At 39.4% G+C, this 23,952-nt stretch overlaps 3 protein-coding genes and 1 long non-coding RNA gene across 4 annotated transcripts; 1 reads left to right on the top strand and 3 right to left on the bottom strand.

The window, feature by feature from the left end:
• Positions 1 to 835: 835 nt before the first annotated feature.
• LOC121055723 lies at positions 836 to 2,003 on the bottom strand. Its single transcript, XR_005812718.1, has 3 exons — positions 1,380 to 2,003; positions 1,016 to 1,295; positions 836 to 907 (listed from the first exon to the last, which is right to left on the bottom strand). It is a non-coding gene; the product is annotated as an uncharacterized LOC121055723 (long non-coding RNA).
• Positions 1,288 to 4,173, top strand: LOC102721312 (CBL-interacting protein kinase 15-like). Its single transcript, XM_006662604.3, has 2 exons — positions 1,288 to 1,417; positions 2,261 to 4,173. The coding sequence occupies exon 2, from the start codon at positions 2,565 to 2,567 to the stop codon at positions 3,927 to 3,929; it is 1,365 nt and encodes a 454-aa protein (XP_006662667.2). The 5' UTR covers positions 1,288 to 1,417; positions 2,261 to 2,564; the 3' UTR covers positions 3,930 to 4,173.
• Positions 4,174 to 10,373: 6,200 nt separating this feature from the next.
• LOC102721025 lies at positions 10,374 to 12,976 on the bottom strand. The gene is made up of 2 exons (XM_006662603.3): positions 12,534 to 12,976; positions 10,374 to 10,707 (listed from the first exon to the last, which is right to left on the bottom strand). Exons 1-2 carry the CDS (start codon positions 12,678 to 12,680, stop codon positions 10,591 to 10,593), a joined length of 264 nt encoding a protein of 87 aa, XP_006662666.1. The 5' UTR covers positions 12,681 to 12,976; the 3' UTR covers positions 10,374 to 10,590.
• A 3,736-nt stretch (positions 12,977 to 16,712) lies between these two features.
• On the bottom strand, positions 16,713 to 22,593 carry LOC102711842 (stress response protein nst1-like). Its single transcript, XM_040528615.1, has 3 exons — positions 20,790 to 22,593; positions 19,739 to 20,661; positions 16,713 to 17,142 (listed from the first exon to the last, which is right to left on the bottom strand). Exons 1-3 carry the CDS (start codon positions 22,143 to 22,145, stop codon positions 17,004 to 17,006), a joined length of 2,418 nt encoding a protein of 805 aa, XP_040384549.1. The 5' UTR covers positions 22,146 to 22,593; the 3' UTR covers positions 16,713 to 17,003.
• Positions 22,594 to 23,952: the final 1,359 nt, after the last annotated feature.

The following is a 23,952-nucleotide window of genomic DNA, read 5'->3' as shown; positions in this document are numbered from 1 at the left end:
ATATGACAATGAGATGAAGCTGTGGAGCTACTTGCCTCTACGGTTTATTTTTCCACATCACTCCAATTAGACACTGTTTATTTTCCTTTAATTTTTTTTTCTCGTCACATCAATGTTTGGAGTATTAAATATAGACTATTAATAAAAACATATCTCATACTCTGGACTATTTCGCGAGACAAATCTATTGAGCCTAATTAGTTCATGATTAGCGAATGTGATGCTACAGTAAATATTTGCTAATTATGAATTAATTAGTCTTAAAAAATTTATCTAACGAAATAGTCTTTATTCATACAATTAGTTTTGTTATCGGTCTATATTTAATACTCCTAATTAACGTTCAAATATTCAATATGACAATAGACTTAAAAAAAATATATGATCTAAACAGCCACCTAGTCTTTATATTTTGAATGGAGTTGAAACCAATTTATTGGGTTCCAGAAGTTGTATACCAAACTGTCTCTAATGCAACACCGGTAGTAGAAGATCGATGGTAGTAGAAGATTCACGTACAGCAAGATTAGCCCACGGGTCGGATACATGGATTGGTACCCACCACCACCATTCCAGCGGTGGTCCAATACCTGAACAACAGCTAGCCTGCTAGTGACTCAGCAAAAGGATCAGATCATGAGATGAACCAACCGTGCTGTTTCTCCTTCCATTTATTTTTGGGATATTCATTTTGAGTTAATCTTAACCAAAAACCACACCATCAAATGGAAAAGTACTCCAACAACCGCCTGAATTAACATTTGGTTCAACGAGGAAAAAGAAAAGGAAGGTTGCAATTAGTGGAATCAGATTAAACAAGGAAACAAGTGCTCATTTTCTTTGAGACAGCATCGCGGCCTTCAATTAGTCATGTGTAACAGCTTACCATATTGCTCCTATACTAGATCTGAAAATGGGATTAGGCATGGTGATTAGTGACACATTATGTGCTGTACTTATTTCAAAAACACAATTATGAGCTGTACCATCAATTCCGAATTAATTAATTAATTACCTGCCTCAAACCAAGCCAAAAAAACACAAGAATGATTGCACGAAGAAAAGTCAGGGATGAGTCAGATGGATATGCTCTTGGTGGGTGTTGTGATGCGGTGCCCAGGAAACGCGGCGCAGCCAAACCAGGGAGATTATCGTCAAATCAGACTGCTAATAATGCTCTTTATACTTGTGCTAATGTTAACGTCCAGGCTCCCAGCTGCTTGCCTTGGTATTGGCCCCTACTCCTATATAAACAGAGGCGTCTTCTCGCTCTCCTCGCATTCCAGATTCTACCACTGCAAAAAGGCTCCCTAGTTTTGAACAAATCGACGGAAAAAAGTTCACTTTTTTTCTATCCAAACAAGTTCGGTGTTTGTTACCTGAATAATCTCCTCCTCTTCCTGGCATCGTAAGTAAGGTATGCGGTTCCCCTCCCCATGCATGTCTTCTTCTTCTAGTGTTCTCTCAGATCCTTGTTTCCGGAATTCTTTTTTTGTTACACGGCATATATGGCCTGTGTTGGTTGGAGTAGATGCAGAAAAAATTCTGATTTTTAATCGAATTTGCGCCGTAATCTGACTAGCTAGGACTCTTGCAATGTCATGTTGGCGAGGGTGTTTTGGTTTTGGGAAGCCCAAATTTTCTGGCTGCATCTCGTCTGAATATTTTTGAAATTAAAAACAAAAGAAATCAGTTCATGTGGATGTCGAATCATTAGATGCAGAAAGGTGTGACCTTTTCCTTGTTCCATGGATCAAGAACTCTGATGTGCCCGTGGACCTGTCCCTTATCCTGATTTTTCTCTGAATTATCGCTTTAGTGATTTGCCCAAGCAAATCCTTATAAACGAGAAATACTAGAACTGAGAAGAGAGAGTAGTAGTAAATTTTACATCCAGTCACTCACCTCACCGTAAGATGAGATTGAGAGGCGAGCATGGCCGCCGCCCTCCGTCTGGTCAACAACCTCGTGCCGCGCCGTCGACCGGGATCTCGTGCCGACGCCCTCACACCACACACAGAGAGAAGGGGGGGATTGGGGATAAGGATGGTTAGATTGACAATATAAGCTGGAAAAGGAGCAGATTTAATACTAATATTACTGCTTTGAAAAATATCACCCATATATGTTCATAATTTCTCTATTTCACGCTTGCATTTGTATGTGTTTATTTATAGAACTTGGTAGCACCTGTGTGCAAATATTAGATAGATTATTCAATTACTGAATTCCGTATTTGTTTGCTTTTTTGTTTGAGCAGGGAGCTCCATAAGAAAAAGCAATTAAAACCTCAGGGAATGCGGAAAGATGTGCTTGCATAGAAGGAATTCCTCTTGTGAGATAAAGCAGACTGCTGGTTCACTAGCGCTACTCATCTGCCCAACTCTTGATGTGAGTGATCTCCTTTCCTCCACAAATTCTACACCATCCAGACTCCGAAACGACGTGGATATAAGAATGTTGTTCTCTATCCGGGATCATGACCTTGGGGAAGATGGCTAGAGCATTATAGTCCATCTAATCGGCGACCCAAATAGAGCCCTGAGATTTATTTCTTTGTCGGCATGGAGCCTAGAGGGAAGACTCTAATGGAGAGGTATGAGCTGGGGAGACTGTTGGGGCAAGGAACATTTGGCAAGGTGCACTATGCAAGGAATCTGGAGTCAAACCAGAGTGTGGCCATAAAAATGATGGACAAACAGAAGGTGCTAAAGGTGGGGCTTTCTGAGCAGATCAGACGTGAGATCACAACCATGCGGTTGGTGGCTCACAAGAACATTGTTCAGCTTCATGAGGTCATGGCAACACGGAACAAGATCTACTTTGTCATGGAGTATGTCAAAGGTGGTGAGCTCTTTCAAAAGGTTGAAAAGCGTGGAAAGCTTACAGAGGCTGTTGCACATAAGTACTTCCAGCAGCTCATCGCTGCCATGGATTACTGCCACAGCCGAGGTGTGTATCACAGGGACCTGAAGCTTGAGAACCTGTTGTTGGATGAGAATGAGAACCTGAAGGTCTCGGACTTTGGACTAAGCGCTCTTGCAGAGTCGAAGAGGCAAGATGGCTTACTCCATACCACCTGTGGAACACCTGCTTATGTAGCTCCAGAGGTGATCAGCAAGATAGGTTATGATGGTGCAAAGTCAGATATTTGGTCCTGTGGTGTTATTCTGTTTGTTCTTGTTGCTGGCTATCTCCCTTTCCAGGGCCCAAACTTGATGGAGATGTATCAGAAGATACAGCATGGCCAATTCAGGTGCCCCAGTTGGTTTTCACGCAAACTCCAGAAGTTGCTGTACAAGATCATGGACCCCAACCCCAGCACAAGGATTTCAATCCAGAAGATAAAGGAGTCTACCTGGTTCCGGAGAGGCCCTGAGGAGAATTGTGCTTTGAAGGAGAGAACTTTAAATGAAAACACTGCCAGAAATGTTGCTCCAACCGTTGGTATGAGACGCAAGAAAAATGGTCATGAAGATTTGAAGCCCATGTCAGTGACAAATTTGAATGCATTTGAAATTATCTCTTTCTCCAGGGGGTTTGATCTCTCTGGCATGTTCATCCAAAAGGAACACAGAAATGAAACGTCAAGGTTCACTTCAGATAAATCTGCCTCCATCATCATCTCAAAGTTGGAAGATGTCGCAAAGGTGCTTAATCTCAGGGTGAGAAAGAAAGACAATGGTGTAGTGAAGATGCAAGGGAGGAAGGAGGGAAGGAATGGCGTTCTTCAGTTTGACATAGAGATATTTGAGGTCACCACATCCTACCATATCATAGAGATGAAACAAACAAATGGTGATTCACTGGAGTACCAACAGCTACTGGAGGAGGGCATCCGGCCAGCTCTGAAGGAAATTGTCTTGGCCTGGCATGGAGATCACCAGCAGAAATCACAAGAGCAGGTTTTGGGTATCTCAAGCATTTAGTTTCTGCTCCTCAAATTTGTTAGGTTTTAGTTCAAATGATTTTTTTTGGGATGCCTGTGTTCTTTTTAGCAAATATGTTTTTGTATTCGGAGAGTGCATATTGCGGCAATGTATGCAATTGTATTTGAAGAGTTCATGTTGAGGCAATGTATGGAACATTTAGATGGAATCTATTGAGCCAGTAGTTTTATGAGAAGTTGAGCTGCAATATAGAAGTTGGTTTTGACGCTTTGGTAAGCCATCTCACTGCTCTGTATGGGTGAAATGTTTTGACACCATTAGCAAGTTGCTACAGCATGAGGTATGCAGATCTTGGTATTCCTCAGGAGCTCAAAATTTCTTGAGTTTTTTTATACCAAATTGTTGCTGAGATTTTAATATTAACAATGCTACATAGGCTGCCACATTTTATCAAAAACATACATGTTTTTTTCTTGAAAGAGAAGTCTCTCTTTCAAGAAAAGAAAAGAAAAACTAAAGAGACTTCTCATTCTGCAGACATACAAGATAATGCGAGTGTACAGTCCTACAAGATGTCAAGATAGTAACATTTAGACAACAAAATGCAAAAAAATATTGCAGTTTCATTGGAAGGTAAAAAAAAAAGGTTAAGAATTAGGATATCCTTGTATATGCCATATAGCGACAGAAAGCGAAGTTGTTAATATATAAGAAAAATATGAAACATATCTTGATCAGTCTGAACCAAAATAAATAAATAAAATGAACTGAACTTGTGATGACTTTGTGCGTAAAATAAACTGCCACTGTCACTAAGGATAGATCCAACATCAAACAACTCATTTTTCACGGTCCTAATTGAGCACCGAGCAACTTTCCAAGATGTTAATAATACGGAGTACTAATCAGATAGGTCCAAATGCCGATTGGATTTGGTTAATCTCATTAACCCAATCACAGTTGTGGCAGGTTGCAGCACATGACAGAAGTCTATACATTTTACTATTTTAGAGTGCAACTTGGTTTCTCACCTATATGCTGTTGTCCTTGGTAATAATTGAAATTTTCTTTTTGCCAATGGTACTGAGAGTTGATTCCTGATAAGATCGCCACAAATTAGAGACAGAAAAATTTAAGATAAGACATGTCCGTCATGATACATATAGTTCTACTGCTATACATTTGTTATGAAGTAGTTTGTTGCAAGAGTGTGCTAATTTATATAAAGTAATTTTGTCTGTTAAGAAAAAATAAAAAGCTGACTGACAATGTGTCATGATCATTGAGTAAACCTTTGACCAGTCAAGCGAAAACTACTATGCGAAACTAGTATATAACATTGAACTGGGGAATTTGAATCGAATTTTATAGTATCTCCTTATCAAATTAGTATCGGCATCTCTCCATCTCCATTTGTAACAAGGAGATTTGTGCCTTGACAAGCGGCAATGGCCCTGACTAGTTAGGGTTCAGGTGGAAGGATACAGTATTCCTCCAAACTTCCTATAAAAATACTTTGATCGGAATAAGCCCTTAGAGGAATGGTGGTCAGATTCATGGTCATGGTCATATGCGATGAAATGCAGCGACAAGGAAGGCCATGAAGTTAAGAGACAGATTGATCACTGACAATGGGATATGGCACCTCACAGCCATGTGACTTGTGAGGACTTTGTGAGGAAAATAAACTATCTCTCATCCCTGTCACCAAGGATAGATCCAACATCCATTCAAGAGCTCATTTTTTACAGTCTAATTGAGCACCCAACAACTTTGCAAGATATTGATAATACTCCCTTCAGTCAAAAATATTTATTATTTAGAATAAGATTTGGTTAAAATTTTAAAATTTTGACAAGCAATTTTATGTTTAAATAAATTTATAAAATATAATAAACAATCTTGTATTTAAACTAAACATTTGAAAAAAATTATCGATGTCGAAATTTTAGAAGTTTAATCAAAACTTATCCTAAACAGTAAATATTTTAGAGGGTCAAAATGCCGAATGGATTAGGTGGAATCAGCAACTTCAAAGTTGGCTTTGATGCCTTGTTCAGCTATTCTCGTCCTTGTCATGTGTCCGTGCTCTGTTTGGGTGAAATGTTGTGACGCAATTACCAGGTCAGCTCCAGCATGAAGTATATGTGCAATTCTTGGTATTCATCTGGCGCTCAAATTTTCTTTAGCAAATTGGTGATGATTTTTTTTTTCATATTAAGAACGGTGTTATAGAGAGCTGCCATATTTTGGGGGTAAAAAGGGACATGTCGTTCTCTCTTTCAGAAAAGAAAAGGATAAACTGAAGTGACCTCATTCTACGGACCTACAAAATAATACCAGTGCACAGTCCTACAAGACAGTAACAGGTAGGCAACAAATTACAAAAATGTAGCAGTTTCATTACAGGAAAAGAACCATTTTTAAGAATTAGAATGTTCTTTTTGTCAAGGATAGAATTTGGATTCCTTGTGTATACCACATAGCCACGGAAAGCGAAGTTGTTGGTGAACAAAACAAAATGTGGAACATATGTTCATAAATCTGAATACAAAATATTTAAGCTCCATTTGTGAATTGTGACGAAATAAATTGTCCCTGTCAGTCAGGAAAGATCTAACATCCAGAGCTCATTTTTCATGGTCCTAATTGTATTTATCACCCAACAACTTTCTATAATGTTAATAATATTAGTCAGACGGTCCAAATGCCTACTGGATATGGTTAATCTCAACAACCCAACCACAGCTGTGGCAAGCTGCAGTACATGACAGAAGTCTATACACTTTAGATTGCAAATTGGGAACTTCTCAACTAGATGCTCTTGTCCTTCGGTAATAATTGAAATTCCTTTTTTGCCAATGATACTGATATTCTCGTGTTTTCACTTCTACTTATGCTTATAAGCAAAAATTTAAATTTTTAACTTTAAATTTAAAATTGATTTTAAGGTTTTTTCATCATAGTTTAATTTTTAGCCTTTACTTTTATATCGCTAAAAACACGTACGTAAAAGTTTTGTTCATAACTTATTTTCTATTTGCAAATATGACGTTTGGCTTTTTTTTCCTAATAAAAGCCAAAAAAATGACCCCATGAGAGTTCATGATGGGCTCCTGATAAGCCACAAATTGGAGAGAGAGAGAGAAATTCAAGATAAGACACGCCTATCATATAATATATAGTTCTATTACTATACATTTGTTATGGAGTGCCTTGCTATCACAGTGTGCTAATTTATATAAGGTGATTTTGTCTTCATAAGACATGTTAAGAGAAATAAAAGGATGGCCGCCGGCAATATGTTATTGAGTAAGCCTTTGACTAGTAAAGTAAAAAACACTACGTGAAATTGGTCTATAACATAGAATTGTTATGGAAGAAATTTAAGGGGATTCCAATCGAATTTTACTTTACATGTTAAATCCGTGTTGGCATCTCTCCACCTCTGGCTCTGGCAAGGCGATTTGTGCCCTGAAAAGCAAAGATGACCCTGACTAGTTAGGGTTCAACTAGAAGGGGGCTAGGAAAGGATAAAGATGTATATTTAATGTTTTCCTAGACTTAGAAGGATAGCCGTGGATGGTGATCGGACTATCAGCGGTCTATGGTGAAATTAATATGGGGTCGATGGAGGCCATGGAGTTAGGAGACAGCGGTATCTTAGGCAATAAGACGTGACAGCTCACTGCCACATATCTTGGGAGGAGATGGGGTAGGGTGGAAGGAGGGAGGCAACTGGGCAGGCCTCACCAGCGCATATGATGTTAGTGCAAGGGGAATGGAAGGAATTTGCACGAGTTTGAGCAAGAAAGAGAGAAAGAGGGAGAGAAGAGGATAATGTAGAGTTACTTTAATCAAGTGTTTAATATTAATGGTAACTATGATAGCTACACTGACCTTAGGTAGGGCGCTATATGGTTATAGTACCCACGTCAAATCCTAAACTTATAGGTTGAGCTCCATACATAGGTAATATTGTTAGCGGTTCTGATGCATAATACAGAGGCTACTAACAAATTTTCTTTTAAGGTGTGATTGCAACTGTTATTCCATCCTGCAGTTGCAGAAGCCTTTACAAAGGAGAAGAATTTATCTGTGATGTGGCCTGTGGGTTTGGCAAAGAGCAAATTCTGGGTTTTTGCTGAGGAGGAAAATACTGTCGATGGGACCATGGCCAAAAGACAGGTGCAGCTGGACTAGACGGCCATAGAAGAGAAGCTACATCTGGCGTTCATCCAGCCATCTACAACTCCTGTTTGTAAGTTACATGTGTGTTGCTAAATTTTACAAATTCTGGCAGCTCCCAAAATGGTGTGTCCCTGCATGTATAATAATGAATTTAATGGAAATAGATTATCCAACAAAACCAACTTATGAAATATATTAACAGTTAGGGACTAAGGTTAAGGTGTATTAGTGCACAAATCGAAACGGTATTTAGGGGTGGGCAAAAATAAATTGGCCACTGAACTAAACCGAACTGAATCGAAGTAGCAGATTTTTCGGTTATCGGTTGGATGTCCATTTTTTGTTTTGATACGGATCGGTTTTTTGCTTAGAGATCAGTTTATATTCGCTGCAAACTAAAGACACCGAAGAAACCAAAGTACTCATGTAGGAGTTGGTTAGCCGCCTTGTCCTGAGCAATTAGCGTGTAGAATTTTCTTTTTCCATGTAGGTGCGGGGCCCACTAATCATCTTGGGTTGTGCACCATGCATGTGTGACATGGTCAGTAGGTGTGGGGCATCAACACATTGCTCCTTGCGCTATGTATATATGAGATTTCTCCAGTTTGGTATAAACCAAACCGATTTTCTTTAAATTTTTTTATTTCAGTTTTGTTTTTTTAGTTAATCTAGTTTTTATTTTACACAAACCAATCTTAACTTTCTATTTTACACAATCCACTCTTAACTTAAACCGAAGAAACTGAACGTCCACCCCTAACATTATTGGCCGTCCAAAATCTATATGATTTGGAGAGTAGGAAAGGAATTTTTGAAGGGTTGGATGTATAGAATGATAGTCCGTTGGCAATTGGCAACCCATAGAATGAAAATGGACCACCATTGTAGTAGAAAGTTTGTCGGCCTGTATGGCCCAAATTCAGCTGTAATAACCTATAAATAAAAGCTACCACAACTTAAGCAATTGCGTCCCACGACCAGGAGGTCTTGTTTGACATGGACGAAGTTTCTCTTACTTAACTTCCCCCTGACTTAATGACTGTCATGTAGGCATGATGTTGTGGGGCCTGCATGTTAGCCTCTATGTTAAGGAGGAAAGTAAAGTCAAAGGATCTCGTTGTGTTTGACATCGTGCCTCGGCCGCTGCCGCCAGCCTTGCCTGCTCCAGCCCTCCTCCTCCTTCTCCTGGTGCGAGTTTTGTTTTTGTCTTTCCTTCTCTTTGTCTTCCTGAAAAGAAAGATTAAGACAAAGAATGAAGGCACATAGGAGTAACAAAGAGAGAGATACAGATCAGGGGTTTCTGGGGCGACGATTTCTGAAGAGGTGGCGGAGGATGGTCTGTATGTGATGTCCTGGAGTAGCTCCAATGTTGTGACGATTTTCGTGTCTAGCACCACCACCATTCGCCAGGTGCACGCGTGACGCTGGCATTTCCTCCTAAATTGCAAGGCAAGCACACTTGTATGGACCTCCTACAACCCGGTTGATGTTTATCTCGGATTCATGCATGCATCAACCTCCAAGTTTTGTGTCCCTGGTGATGAAAATGGCCACCACACATTTGACAATTACCCAATGCCTTTTTCTGTCTTGTCTTGACTTGGCCTACCTGCCGCACTCATAAACAAGATCAGGGGGAGGTCCAGATGATGAAGCTCAAGTCCATATGCTACCGCTTCCTTCGGTGCCTACAACATTGAGTGGGTTCTCTGAAACCAATGTCATTCAGCCCAACCATTTATATTTTTCTCTGAAGCATCAGATATTAGATATGAAACAAACAATGCTTTCTTTATCTCATCTGATATGCATTTGGCGTCCATGTTTATGCTGGACTATATAAGACAGAGACTACTTACTGATGGGAGTAAATTAGTGGTGGTATGTGTAACACGCCTAGTTAAGTAGGGTTGGAATTCTAAATAAGTGGCTTGTAATATGCTTTCTATCTTAATTTCTAGTGGACTATAATTAAAAGAGTACAATTGTGCCTTCAACCAACCTTTCAACCAACCTCTCTTGGCTCACATTACCTAAAGAACTTACCACAAGATGAGATCAGTCATGAAATTGTTGCCCCTTCCTTTACAAGTAGCATCACAGACACCAGGTACCCAACAGCACAATTCAGAGACACGGTTCCGGACCAGATACTTCAAACAATACTGTACATGGAAAAGAAGAAAACTATGTTGAAGTGTCGTTTCAACAAAGCAAAAAATACTGTCCAGGTATCCTTTCGACAAAAATAATTTACAGTCCAACCGTTCTATTCAGAAACTTCAGTCCGAATCTCATGTATTAATATGTCAGCATTGTCCCCAAATTCTCCACAATTGTTTAAGTTACACGACAAGGCTCAAACGTGAACTGTTCTGTATATTCACTTCAAGATATAGTCCTCATGTTACAGTTGCCATCGTATTACACTTCAACAACAAAATCCAACCACAAAGTGGTTACATCTGTTCCCGAATCAACCAAGTATGATATCAATATCACAACTCCGTCACTGGGCCTTCTCAGATTCACATTTTGTCGGTGGTGAAACAAGAGTGCGCCAAAGGTACTTCCCGCTTGCCATGTCCACCATTGTCCAGAATCCTGTTTTCAAAGCCGACCCAACCTACATTTTCATGCAAAATTATACTTTAATTGAGATAGAATTGTGTAAAAAGCAAAGAGATGACCCATGACTATGCTGTGGCCTAGTTAGGAAATATAGTCAAGCTCACTTAGAAAACATGAAAATGTGGTGCAAACACCCTTTTTAAAAACATACAACAAAAGCTGCACACTGGAACACAAACTGGGGTTATAGGTTTTAGGAGTTAGTTCCATGTAGCTGTTTAAGTAACATTTCTTATCAAGCATACTGCAACTGTAGAAACACTTCAAATCCAGCATGATTCTTAATAAGTCTCATGATTTAATTTTAATTTTTTGAAGAACAGGCAGAAGCTTTGCCTATTTTATTAATGAGTCATTTTAAGGTACTCCACATTACCTCCAAGGAGGTAAGAGGCAATGGTAAATCTCAGCCCTTGAATATATGACTTATTTTTTTTGTAAAACATGTTTTATTCTCTCAATTAATAAATAACACAAAAGGAAATTATTGATACATTAATGCACATTATTACCCTTTCCATCTTAGCCATGCATGAAGGAGATTAGGCTCCACCGAATTGGCAGCTATACGGTAGGCAATAAATTTTGCATTGTATTTAAACCATATATAAAATGTTGTTGTAAACCCAAGAAAACATGAGTTGTATTTATCTAAAATATATTTATATGGGAACAAACGAGGAACAATGATTTGAAATTTCAAATATTTGAAAAAGAAAGGAAAAATGTGCTCCTATAAAATTATCATTAAAATTTCACCAAAAAAATTAAGAATACCAGATTAATTTAAATTTCCGGATGCGATTTGATCTTATAATTTTGAACTACTCAGTTTTGATGTATATATGATTTTAAAATTGAAATTTATTATCTAAATGTGATTTGAATTAGAAATAGAGAAATAGCAGGTGTGATTATTACAGTAATTAGTTCCCATTCTTGTAAATAGCAAGTACAACATATCATTTATTTCCTTTTTAAAGATCTATGACCTCCTAGGAGGTAATACCAATATCAAGCGTTGGATCAACATAAAATGGATGGCCAAAACAATCTTGGAGCACTGTAAAAAAATCCTTTATTAAAACAACAGTTTTAGTAGGTAAGTTTGCACAGGTAGATCAAAAGCATGTATGAATAGGTTTGTGGAATGATCTGTGTTGGTTCCTTTTCAATCTCCAAGCTCTAGTCAATCAGGAGTCAATAAAACCGTACTGAAACATCCACTCTGAATGATATAAGCCTGACAAAAATGAAGGTGTGTACCTACAAATTAGCATAGCGAGATTTTATTTGTTTCTTTCTATCTTTTTGGTGAATGAGCGTGTTTTTGTGCACTATCAGCAAACTTTATTTTTTGGTAAATTAGGCATTGATTTGCTCGGCATTTCACTTTATTTTTCCACTTTTGCCAGAAAATTAACCAAAAGATTTCAATATTTTCCAACAGTAACAAAAAAAACTTCCTATAATCGCAGAACTTTTATATCTAGCAACAGCTAACTACACACCAAAGACAAGACAAACACGCTTCTGGTTTATCTGAAAATTAGTCATTGCTGCAGCATTTACTTATTTTTCTACTTTGCGCAGGCAAATTAGCCAAAAGATTTCATTTTTTTTCCAGCAGTAACAGAAAAAAAAACTCCTATAATTGCTGACTTTTGTATCCAGCAACAGCAAGCTAACCCCAAAGACAAGACTCAATGCTTTGCGTTGCAGCAGTAAGATTAAAGCGTTTATGCGGATGAAACGTGTGAGTGAGGTAACCTAAGGTAAGAATAGAAATGTGGCGCCAAGAAAGATTGGGTTTTTTTTTACCTTGGAATGGAGAGGAACGGGGGCCCTTGGGGAATCGGAGCCGTCGGCGTCGTCCTGGAGGTCAGGCTCAGCGTTGAGGCCCCGGATGAGGAAGAATCCGGCGATGGTGGCGGAAAGGAAGATGAGGATGACCCTGAGCGGGCACATTATTCCTTGTGTAGAATTGCCTCAATCAGCTCCTCAAATGAATGAAATCGAAGCCGGTGGGTTGGGGAAGGGAGGAGCAGTTTTTGGGGTTGGGTCTCCCTTCTCCTTGACTAGCTGCCGGCCACCACCTAACGCCACCAGCTCTCTCTCTCTCTCTCTCTCTCTCTCTCTCTCTCTCTTCTCCTACCCCCTCTTTCTTGCCCTGCCCCCTCCTCTTGGGAATATTAAACAAAGAAAGAAATCAAAGGGAAGGTGAGAACAACAAGAAGAAGAACCTGCAGCAATTCTTAGATCGAGAGGAGGAGGAAGGAGATGATGAATTCTCAGATTGCAAGGAGGAGGAGGAGGAGGAAAATGGAGATGCAATTGGCAAAAAGGAGAAGAATTTATGTCTTTGCGAACGCGTCCGACAGCCAGGCGGGCGGAGGCTAGTACTACGTCAAAACGCGCTCTGCCACTCTGGGCCCGCATGTCATTGTCTATCCTCCTATTACAGTATGACCGGGCTCTTCTTCACCTTCAATCCTCCCTCCCTGGGTTGAACTCTTCTGTTTTTCTCTGACGCATTATGCACAGCACGTTGCTATGACTTAATATGACATTTATTTTTTAACAAAAAACTCAGATTACATGTTTTTATTAAGCTATGCACCACTTGGTAATAAATATCTCAACCACACTTCATTGCTTCTAACCAAAAAGTTACCGGTAGCAGATACTGGCCATGTATCAGTAAAAAAAAAAAAAAAGCTTTCTTTAACTTTCACCCCATCTTTTTATTTTTTCCGATGTTTATAATCGAAAGTTTGATTTTTAACCTTAAATTTAGAGTTAATTTTGAGGTTTTTCTATTATAATTTATTTTTCAGTCTTGTCTTTTAGGTCGCTACGAACATGTATTTAAATATTGTATTCGTAAATTATTTTTTATTTGTAAATGCGCCGTTTGATTTTTTTCTTAAAAAGCAAAAAGAGGACACCCTTTATCTTGCCTACTAATTCACATCTTTTGTTTTAAATATAAATGTTTCTAAAATTTAATTTTATAATATAATATAAGTATTTTTTTCATTAATTATCACGATTATAGTCATTACCATGATCGTAAAGAGGACACCCTTAAGTATTTCAAAAAGAAATCAGTATATGAGCCAGAGTCTCCACTCTCCACGTTTTGATCTTCCATGGCAGGTAGTACGTTACTACAAAGGAGCCCTTTCGAAGCAATATGGTTTTCTAGAAGATAGACCACAAAAAAATTTAGTATCCATTTCATAATTCATTACTAGTCTACAAGTGCATATTATCCTATTGTTTAGTTTGGAAAGTCAACATGTGCACTGGATTAGTGGTTACCAACTATTCTTAAACTTGATCTAGAAAGAAGTATGTCTGAATTCGTTTGCGCAATAATGGAGATCGAGCACATCATTAGCCAGCTGTTAATTCCTCGAGGCAGGCCGGGATACAGCCAAGCAGATATATTCTAGCTAGGTATAGTGTATATTAGTATAGATGGTCTTTATGGCCTTTTTTTTAACAAACTGAGTTTTCTATAAATTTATTTTGCAAATATACCGTATAAAACTTATTAAAAAAATCCATACACGCTAAAGTTCAATGGATTGGCCCCAGAAATCCTAGAGCCGAAAAACCAGGACCTGGGATGATGAGATTGTGCTAGAGATTGACACTGGTGTCCTTGAGTAATGCACTTCCCTTTCATCGTCTCCACCCATCTCTTTGAATTGTATTGGTTTTGCCTCAAATTTCATGGAAAAATTGACAATGCAATGCATCTTGATTTGTTCTCTCTAATTTATTTTTTATTTTAGGAAGGGATACCTATTATATTTGTAATTTTGTATAAGGGTATGGCCCCCTCCATCCTCATCCCTCTTCTCTATAAATCATGCTGATTTGAAATTGGAATTCATGCAAAAAATATAAAAAAGCAAGGTAATTTATTTCATTTTCCCTTTTTTTATATATTTTTAGTACGAGACTTGATAGCAAGATTGAACAGGCAGAAGTTCAGCACTAACAATATAGACGTGGGTACTTAACACTTGACAAATTGAGACTCCATAATAGATAACATGCCGTGAGATGGCATTATCCTTGAGACATTTAACTCAACGCCAAAGATTATGGTGTTTAGTTTTGGGTCTATTAATTTTTGTAATAAAATGTTGTACGTTTCTATCTATAAAATAAGATTTTAAAAAGGTCTAAAAAATAGTTCAGCTTTGTGGCTGACTGGCTCACGAAAGAAGAGGCAGATGTAGAGAAGGCTAGGGTGATGCATGATGTAGAAGCAGGGTGGTTGGGATGAGTCGGTGTAAGCCATGTGCTTAAGCTAGAACGCCCCAACTATCCACATATTTTCTTTTTCCGGTTGAGACTACTAGTATCGAGCAAGTATCGTTCTTTGGAAGAAAGAAAAGAAAGGCATCGATCCGTCAGCATCAAGGAAATATGATGTCTAGCTTGTATGCATGCTATATCGATCACATCAAGTTTGTAAGCTTGCTTGGTTTCTTTCTTCCAAGAATTTGGCCTTGTTTAATTCCAAAAAAAAATTTCAAAAACATCAGATCGAATTTTTGGACACCTAAATAAACATAGATGAACCAAAAAACTAATTGCATAGTTATGGAAGAAATCTTGAGACGAATCTTTTGAGACTAATAGTCCATGATTAACCATAAGTGCTACAGTAACCAACATGTGCTAATGACGGATTAATTAGGCTTAAAAGATTCGTCTTGTGGTTTCTAGGCTAGCCGTGAAATTCGTTTTTTCATTCGTGTCCGAAAACCCCTTTCAATATTTTTTAAAAAATATTTTTGACAACTAAACACCACCTTTCTTTCTTCTGTATATTTCCACGACCAGTCCAATTCCTTGTGGCTCACTGACAGACAGCAGGCCACTTGCAGATGCATGCAGTGCAGGTAAATCCGGCGGCTATACACCCGGATATACCATCTGCTCATTTTCTGGGGGATATGGCAATCATTTTCATGCACAGTCCTATCCTATCCAAATGCTTGTTTTACACACGATGATATCCTAATCTCATGTCTGCAATTCCTTTTCTTTTGACTGATGAAGATTACATCCAACAAGGCCGCTTTCAACCAAGAGGGTCTTAGTTAACTTATATGTAGCACGAAAAACGTATTAATAGATTAATACATAATTAATTAATTATAAATTATTAAAAAATATATCAAATAGATTAATATGATTTTTAAAACAACTTTCCTATAAAAATTTTTTGTAAAACATATACCGTTTAGCAGTTCGGAAAGCGTGCGTGGAAAACAGGACGGATAAATTAACTTAGAGCAAGTATAATAGTAGCCTATAAGCTTATATGGAGTAGAGAGGGGATGAAAGAGAGTGTAAGCAGGCTGTTAGTTTATAGTCAGCTTGGACACAGGAACCAAGAAACTGAGATAGTGATATGTGGGTCCTACATTAATGATAAAGAGTTAACTAGTGTATGAATAGACTAAGAGTTAACTATAAAAAATCTCGTAGCCATAGGGGGGCAAGAACGCAGCCCAACTCCGAATGTTTCTGCACAGGCAGTGAGTGAGCTTTCGTCATGCCGCAACCATCTCCCCAATCCATCATTTCCACGAACAGAATAGTTAGGCAGGCAGCTAGCTAGTGACCCACTTGCAGTGCTTTTTTGCTTTGACTTTTGTGGACCAACTGATGCCAAAGATAAAGCATGCAGATTGAAAAAAATGAATCAATACTTAAAACTTATTATCCAAATGAATGAATTGCGCGCTGGATAACAAGCACAAAATGCAGTTAATGGGAACAGCATTTGCTCCACAACAATTCCTTCATATTACCTCTTCTCTTCTCTTCTACCCCACCTCTCAAGCAGATTAATAAAGCAACAAGGTCACACTGGAAAGTGGAAAGTGGAACCACCGACCAGCCAACCTCAGGGCAAAGCTAGACACTCCATATCCACTCAGTGAGGAGTTGAGGATAATATTAGCAATAGCTGCCCAACTGACTGAACCGATGATTTCACAAGTCACCACAGTAATAAGAGCAAAGTGATAGTGCACCATGAGTTCCCAGCCCATTTTGCATTGAATCCAAAAAAAAAGGTCAAATGCGCCAAAACATCAGGTAAGAGGCCTAATGCAAACGCATGTTAACAGGTAAGTGATACTAAATGAAAGGGGACTATCATTCGCGTCAAAGGAATACAGTCCAACATATCACCTCAACTTCCTCAACTCAAAAGGAGGCAAGGAAGCCTTGGCTCGACATTGTGTTCTATATGTTCTATGTTGTCTCTTTTTGATTGAACGACCAAACTGACTGTACATCAGGATTTGTTGAAAAAAAGCCACTTCCAACAGGTGCCGCAGTTGGTGAGCAGATCTTACTAGCTTCCTGAGTTCCATTCAGCACCAGTGCCTCCCTGCATAAATCATAACCAAACAAATTATTTTAGTTCCAGGAAAATAAATATATCTGTATTGAATAGTGCATGATTATTCAACATGTAATTGAATTAAGCCAACAGTTACAGCATACAAGTTATTATTAGTTGCCTAGAACGCCAATGCACTTATAACGAGCACCAAAGTCCCCAGTTGGGTGCGACCGGCCCAGGCTCAAACCCAGGTTTCGCAAAAAGGAAAAATGCTCCCCATGCGAGATTGAGCTCATTGCCGTCTTAACTCGCTGGTCAAGTTTTCTTATTAGTTGCCTAGAACAAAATTTTGAATGATATACAAAGCAGCAAAACTCAGGTGCTTACTGCTTAGATGCACCCAGTTCACCATGCAACTTCTGAAAATGCAATATAGCCAAGAGCCAACCATATAATCCAAAGGGCACAAACCAAGGTGGAAAAGGGGTAAAGAGCAAGGACTATACAATCATGAATTCCTCAGGGCCCTGTATTTAGTCCCAAGTTAGAGGATTGTGCAACCCAAATATTCAAGAATATATATGTCGTTATATTTCAGACCATGCAAGCACTAACAGTTCACAAGGTCTAAGGCAGTAATCTGTCACAAAGACTAACAAGTAACATTTTCAGACCCACAGTGCTTAGTGCTTACAAAAGGAATATTATCTATAGAAGAAAATTACCCACAGTGCTTACAATAAAACATTCAAAGGTGAATGTCCATCTACAGAGAGGGAAATCACTCCTAATCGCATATGCTATTTAGCCCACCACAGCAACACGGGCAAGGAAAAAAAATGAATGGTGAATTTATTAGCAGTGTCATGTGAAAGCAACAATAATCAGAAATCCAGGTTAGCATATTTGAAACCCCCCATATACCACCTGGTCAGTGCATACTTCATAGGACCCACGCTTGACCTAGTAATTTCCTTATCTTCGATCGTAAGTACAATTGGTTTCGCCATAGAATAAACCTTCCAAAAAAAAACAGTGCTCCAAAGTTTTGCCTTGTTAACCCACCCCCCCAAAATAAACACTAGCATCAAAACATTAGTTACAAATGCCTAGAGATACTGAACAGTAAAATCATAACTGATTGTTCATGGCTTCATGCCATGACCCCAACATTACATCAGCCTATCATGTGTCAAAACTCTTACATGGCAAAAGTTCTGTATGCAGCTCTCTGATAGATACCTACCTGACAAATGAACAGTCCAATCATAAACATGAAACCTGATAAGTTTTCATCATCTTGGAGTTGCTAAGTCTTATACTTCAAACATGCAACCCGGTTTTGTTTGATCTATAAAACAATCTCTCCAATAAAGTAATAAAATAGGCCATCACATGCATCATTGTGTCATTCACAACTAAGTCAAAAGAGATGTAAGCAGACTGGTCACTATTATGAACAGTTGAACACGATTTCTAAAGAAAGGGCGTCAGACATCTACAATGTAAAAAAGATATTATACTAACAGACTATTGATTGCTCTAAGGAGACACAACCAATTGACAATTCACATAAACAACAATAGTTCCCAGTCCTCGCTAACCCAACCATATTTGGAGGGCATACACAATTTTCCCTTTATACATTGGACTCAGACGGTGCTTATCGGTTATCAACTACATCCATCCCAAAATATAAGGGATTTTGGCTACTAATCTGGACACATTGCTTAAATTCTGGATGGAGGTAGCATTTGTTTTTGACAGACAATTAATGGAACTCCAGTCTCAATGATCGACTTACATACAATTCCCCACTCCCGCAGCCCCAAAAAAAGAGCCAGATCAGGACTGTTGAAATGGATTCCTGATTGGCAATACATTTATTTCTAAAGCATAGTCATATCACTCTTGGTAGCTAATATTTCAGAATGTCACTGGAATATCACCAAGAACCACTAGCAGAGCATACCTTATTTTAGTGTCAAATCATCATGAATCCATACTAAATATAGAAATCTATAATACATTATTTAAAAGAAATATTCAAGCAATTAGTTCATACAATATATGCAGAAACACATAACTGCATGAAATGTAACGTTTTTCTCATAAAACCAAAAGGACCATTTTCTTATAAGGATGCAACCACTGCAAGAGATGAGACTTTGGACATGCCAAACTACGCCACGACCTCCAGCTTTAAGAAAACAATTACTATCGATATGTAACCTAATTGATACTTATTTATGGAAAAATTTTGTATTTGCTTCCTCTATTCCTTCTAAGTTGGAGACTCATAGTGTATTTCTTGGTCTTAACAGGTATCACTGTTACTATTCAATATGATAAAACTGAAAGATTTAATCACCACTATGTCATGATTATTCCTCGTAAGATTAGCATATGAATTTGTTGTCATTTTGGTGTGTATGTGTATTAATACATGAAGCTACACTCAGTTGTGACCTTTCGCAGCCTAAATGAAAATTATGCTCAGTGTAAGGTATAGTGATTCTCTTGTAAGTTGTAAGTTATGACAATATTTCTAGCTTATCAAATAGTTGGCTATGATGGAAGGAAATGCTTCATTCCTGCAGAAAATACTCAAAAATGGTGAAGAATGTCACAACACACTTACTTGGACCAAGAGTGACCAGGTGGACCAAATGGGTGCAAACGGGCTGATTTGTTTGGCGATCCAAAACCCAAATCATTGTGTATAGCCTTCTCTGGGACATCATGTGAAAGAAATAAACTCCTTGTATCAAGAGGCAATTGCTGAAAAGGTGTTTTCTGCAGCCACGGACCATTGTCATCCAAACCAGAACCCAGTGGGTTTGTTGTTCTGCCATTCAGATGATTGATGCCATGGTTAAATTGATTTGTGTTCGGTAGGAGCCACTCAGTCTGAGGACCTCGTAGGCCTAAACTGTCTTGAACCAATGGTGTGCCCCACATTTGCCATGTGCCTTGTTCATTGCTAGCCTCAGGCAAAATAGAAGCATTAGGCCCTTTTGCAGTTGAGTGTCCAATAGGATTTTCCTCGACTGTACGTGATCTTGAGAGAGGAGACTCAATTGGTGAAGGTTTCACATGTGTTTCCTTGGTGATGTCACTAGAGATAAACCCGCTATCCAAGTCTAAAGGAAAGTTATCTAGGGACTCTGAAACTGGCCCAAGCAACGCGATTGCATCTGGATCATAGCACGGGTCCTCAAATTGTTCTAACTCTTCAAACACTGTTGGTTCTGCCTCGCTATAGAAGGGCATATGTCCAGCTGGAAAATGAGAGAGTGGCATGTTGGCAGGTGCTCCATTCACTGGTGGAAAACCTGGAAATTGCATGGATCGGCTTGAACTAGGCTTACTGTCCAGAGGTGGATACTGAGATAGGAAGATTTGAGCATTGCTAATTTGAGCTCCATGTGGTTCTGGTTGCCCGTTGTTTTCAGGGGCTGAAGCAGGAACTTCAGGACAAGGTGACACTGATGCTGAGCGACTAAACAGCTGGTGCCATGACTTTTTAAGGCCAGTAGGCTGTGACTGCACATTTGGACTAACCTGCATAAAAGCGTAATAAAAATGCAAATGGTATTTGTAAGATGATAGTCAGGGTGAAAACAACTAATGACATATGCTCTAATGATAACGGAATAGACTGCTGCAGCATTAATGAGCTTGTTACTCACAGGTCGATAAGCATTAGTCCAAGAATTTGTAGTCCCTCCAGCAGTAGCAGATACGGCTGTTGCAGGAGGCTGGGCATCTCTTTTGACTACATTACTCTGGTCAGTTATAGTAACAAGTGGTTTATTCACCTTGTTAGCTTGAGGAACAGATGTCTGAACACTTCTGCCAAAAAAGGAACCGCTACCGAAACCTCTTGAAGAAGATAACAGACCGCCTGTCATACGGCCAAAGTACTTTGCCTTGCTCTGTACTGTCTTGCTAGCCTGGTTGTTAGCATCAAAGTTATGGGGCTTATAACCCTCAGCTCCAACTCTTGTTGCATCCCGCTTCTCTGGCTCGTTTCTTCTATCAGAGTCCCGCTTTCTCTCCCCTTCCCTGCCCACTCTTCTCTCATTATCCTCGCAATCTGAATTGCTCTTGCTCGATCCCTTATCCTTCTCATCCTTCCTCTTCCTCTCCTGTCGCCTACGTTCCACTTCCTTCCGAGGATCCTTCTCCCCAACAGGTGTGGCGCCTTTGGATCGCTCTTCAGCTTCTGCTTTCTCATCCCTTAGCCTCCTCCGTTCCTCCACAAGCTTTGCCATCTCCTCCCGCTGTTTGCGCTCCTCCTCCTCTAGCATTTCCTTCTCCAGCCTCGCCAACCTTTTCTCCTCTGCCTTCCTTTTTGCCTTCTCCACTCTGCTCTCCTCGGCCTTTATTCCATTGTCCCCTTCTTTTGCTAATCTTTTACCATCTCGGCCCAAGCCTTCGCCATCCCCCGAGGAGCCAAATCTGAGCACTTTCCTCCAGAACCACCTCATGCTGAGGCAAAATGAAGAGAACAAGCGCCATGAGAATCCCGAGTAGAGGTTATCGGAGGAGCAGCGCAGGTCAAGCCAGTATGCTGGGTCACCGGCAGCATTTGGCCAATCCTGGGTGCAAGGCCACCCCGTGGGGAGCCTCCCGGCAGGGCCGAGGTCAAGCACGGGCCTTTTGGATACATGGCCGCAGTAGGAGCACATGAACTTTCCGCCGCCGGGGTTCTGGTCGCGGTAGGGGTTGTTGCAGTTGCGGCAACGGCGAGTGGCGGTCTTGCGGAGCTTCTGGAGCTCGAGGGCGTGGGCGCGGCGCTCCTCGCGGAGGCGGGCGGAGCGGCGGGCGCGCCAGAGGGAGAGGCGGGGGAGGAGGATCTCGTACCAGAAGAGGGTGAGGAGGAGGACGGAGACGCAGGCGAGGCGCGGGGAGGTGACCTCGAAGCGGTAGGCGGCGGGGAGGAGCTGCGAGAGCGCCCAGAGGAGGATGAGCGGGAGCACGAGCCACGGCAGCATGGTGGCGACGCGCCGCGACCACCGTTGCACGGCGCACAGTATACACATTATCCGGCCGCCTCCGCCTCCGCCTCCGCAATCGCCCGGTCGATCGCCAGCGCCTCCACCCTCAAACCCTAGAAAAGCGAGAGACCAAAAAAGCAGTTTGCTTGCCCGGTCGGGAAGATTACGATGCGATGCGGCGGAAAGAAAGAAAACCCTAAAATGGAGGGGAAGGAGAGGGGGGAAAGCCAAATAAAGGCGGATGCGAGATGCTGCCCTCCGGCCCGGGATTACAAGAGATTGGGTGGGATGGGAATGGAGAAGGAGGGGAGCTCGAGGTTGGTCAGGTCAGGTGGTAGCCATGGCGAAAACCCTAGCTTTCCTTTCGTCGGATTGCCCTTCTCCTCTTCTTCTTCTTCTTCCCGTCTCAATTCCCCTTTCTATTTTCCCTAATTTTTTTTCTGTTCTCGCGAGGCAAAAGGATAAAGCGTCCAGACGCAGCTCCTGCCTTCTTCCTATCCTATGAATCTACGATACTTGAGCTTGTTTTTCTCTTTCTTTTTCTTCCTTCTTTGCATTTTTTTCCTATCTTTTCCGTAGTTATTTTTGGTTGCTCCTATATTTTACTACTTCTATATTCGAGTGATTCTACTGCCTAATAAAAAAGGCTATTGTACCAGTTTTTATGATATACAGAATTTTACATGAGATTCTTAGAAAAGTAAATATATTATGAAGCACACTTTTACAAAATTATATGAAGTGTTTTCGTCTTAGGATTTTCTATGCAATTTTATCTTGGCCCTTATTTAACTATTAATGTACCACAATAGTTTGCTTCTAATTATTATTTTTTAATACAACTAATATTCTTCCTTTTGAATTATTTACTATTGTATTTTTATATTCTTAGCTTTACTTCCATTATGGAGCTTCCTTGTTAAGAGAGCAAGAAAATAATGTTTAACTGTACTTATTCTTTCCATGCAACTAAAAGAGATCGTTGTCCTTTTATGTAATATATACTAATTATATATATATATACTACCTCCGTTACATTCGTTTCATAATCCATTTCATAATGTAAGACTTTCTAGCGTATCCTAAATTTATATTGATATCAATAAATCTAGACATATATATATAAACAATATACATTGGTTAATAGATGAATCTAAGTATAGCTAAAACGTCTTACATTATGAAACGGAGGGAGTATATAGCAAGTTAGTAAAACAGTATATAAAAATATTGTTCATTCCCTACATGAAGAAATAAATAATATGTTTGTTAGATCAAATTCATTTGTAAATGCAGTATTTGCTATCATCGTCATTTTTTAAGTGTATTATACTGTATTTCTTGCATTTTTAATTCTATTATCTTCTCAAGTATTACATTGAGTAATCGAATACTGCTTTCAAAAAGTCTAAGCACACCGGATGTTAACTTTCTGGTATTATACAATGTGTTCTTCTAATTCTATGGGCTGCTTTAAAGGAAGAGAGTAGTATTTAGTTTTATTGAATAATATTGTCCAAGGTTTTGAAAGAGAACATTTTTATGTCAAAACAGCCACCTGGCCTACTCTGCGGTCAAACTTTCTTAATGTTGAAGTACATTGTAATTTATTTCTTGTTTATTTATGTATGTTTTTGGGAGAGGTATTTATATATATTTCTTTAAGAGCAAGCCTAATAATATAACCATCAAGCCGGTTATATGACTTTTTGCAGACTTTTCTAAGCCCACTCATATATAATATAGCTACCAAGCCGGCTATATGACTCTTTGTAGACTTCTCTTAGCCCACTCATATAGTAGTTAGCCTTCATCATTAATATATGACTCGGTTGTCTCTCTCACAGAGTTT

The sequence above is a fragment of the Oryza brachyantha genome, chromosome 11 (assembly GCF_000231095.2).
Source record: "Oryza brachyantha chromosome 11, ObraRS2, whole genome shotgun sequence".
NCBI classification, from domain to species: Eukaryota; Viridiplantae; Streptophyta; class Magnoliopsida; order Poales; family Poaceae; genus Oryza; species Oryza brachyantha.
Note: the sequence above shows the minus strand (reverse complement) of the source record. Positions and strands in the feature narration are given on the sequence as shown.

Excerpts from the sequence above, each read along its gene's own strand:
- LOC102721312 (XM_006662604.3), top strand. The coding sequence starts at position 2,565 with ATGGAGCCTAGAGGGAAGACTCTAATGGAGAGGTATGAGCTGGGGAGA.
- LOC102721025 (XM_006662603.3), bottom strand. The coding sequence starts at position 12,680 with ATGTGCCCGCTCAGGGTCATCCTCATCTTCCTTTCCGCCACCATCGCC. Across the intron at positions 10,708-12,533 it reads CCGTTCCTCTCCATTCCAAG|GTTGGGTCGGCTTTGAAAAC; the intron begins GTAAAAAAAAAC and ends ATGAAAATGTAG.
- LOC102711842 (XM_040528615.1), bottom strand. The coding sequence starts at position 22,145 with ATGTGTATACTGTGCGCCGTGCAACGGTGGTCGCGGCGCGTCGCCACC. Across the intron at positions 20,662-20,789 it reads GGACTAATGCTTATCGACCT|GTTAGTCCAAATGTGCAGTC; the intron begins GTGAGTAACAAG and ends GCTTTTATGCAG. Across the intron at positions 17,143-19,738 it reads CCTGGTCACTCTTGGTCCAA|GGAGGCACTGGTGCTGAATG; the intron begins GTAAGTGTGTTG and ends TGATTTATGCAG.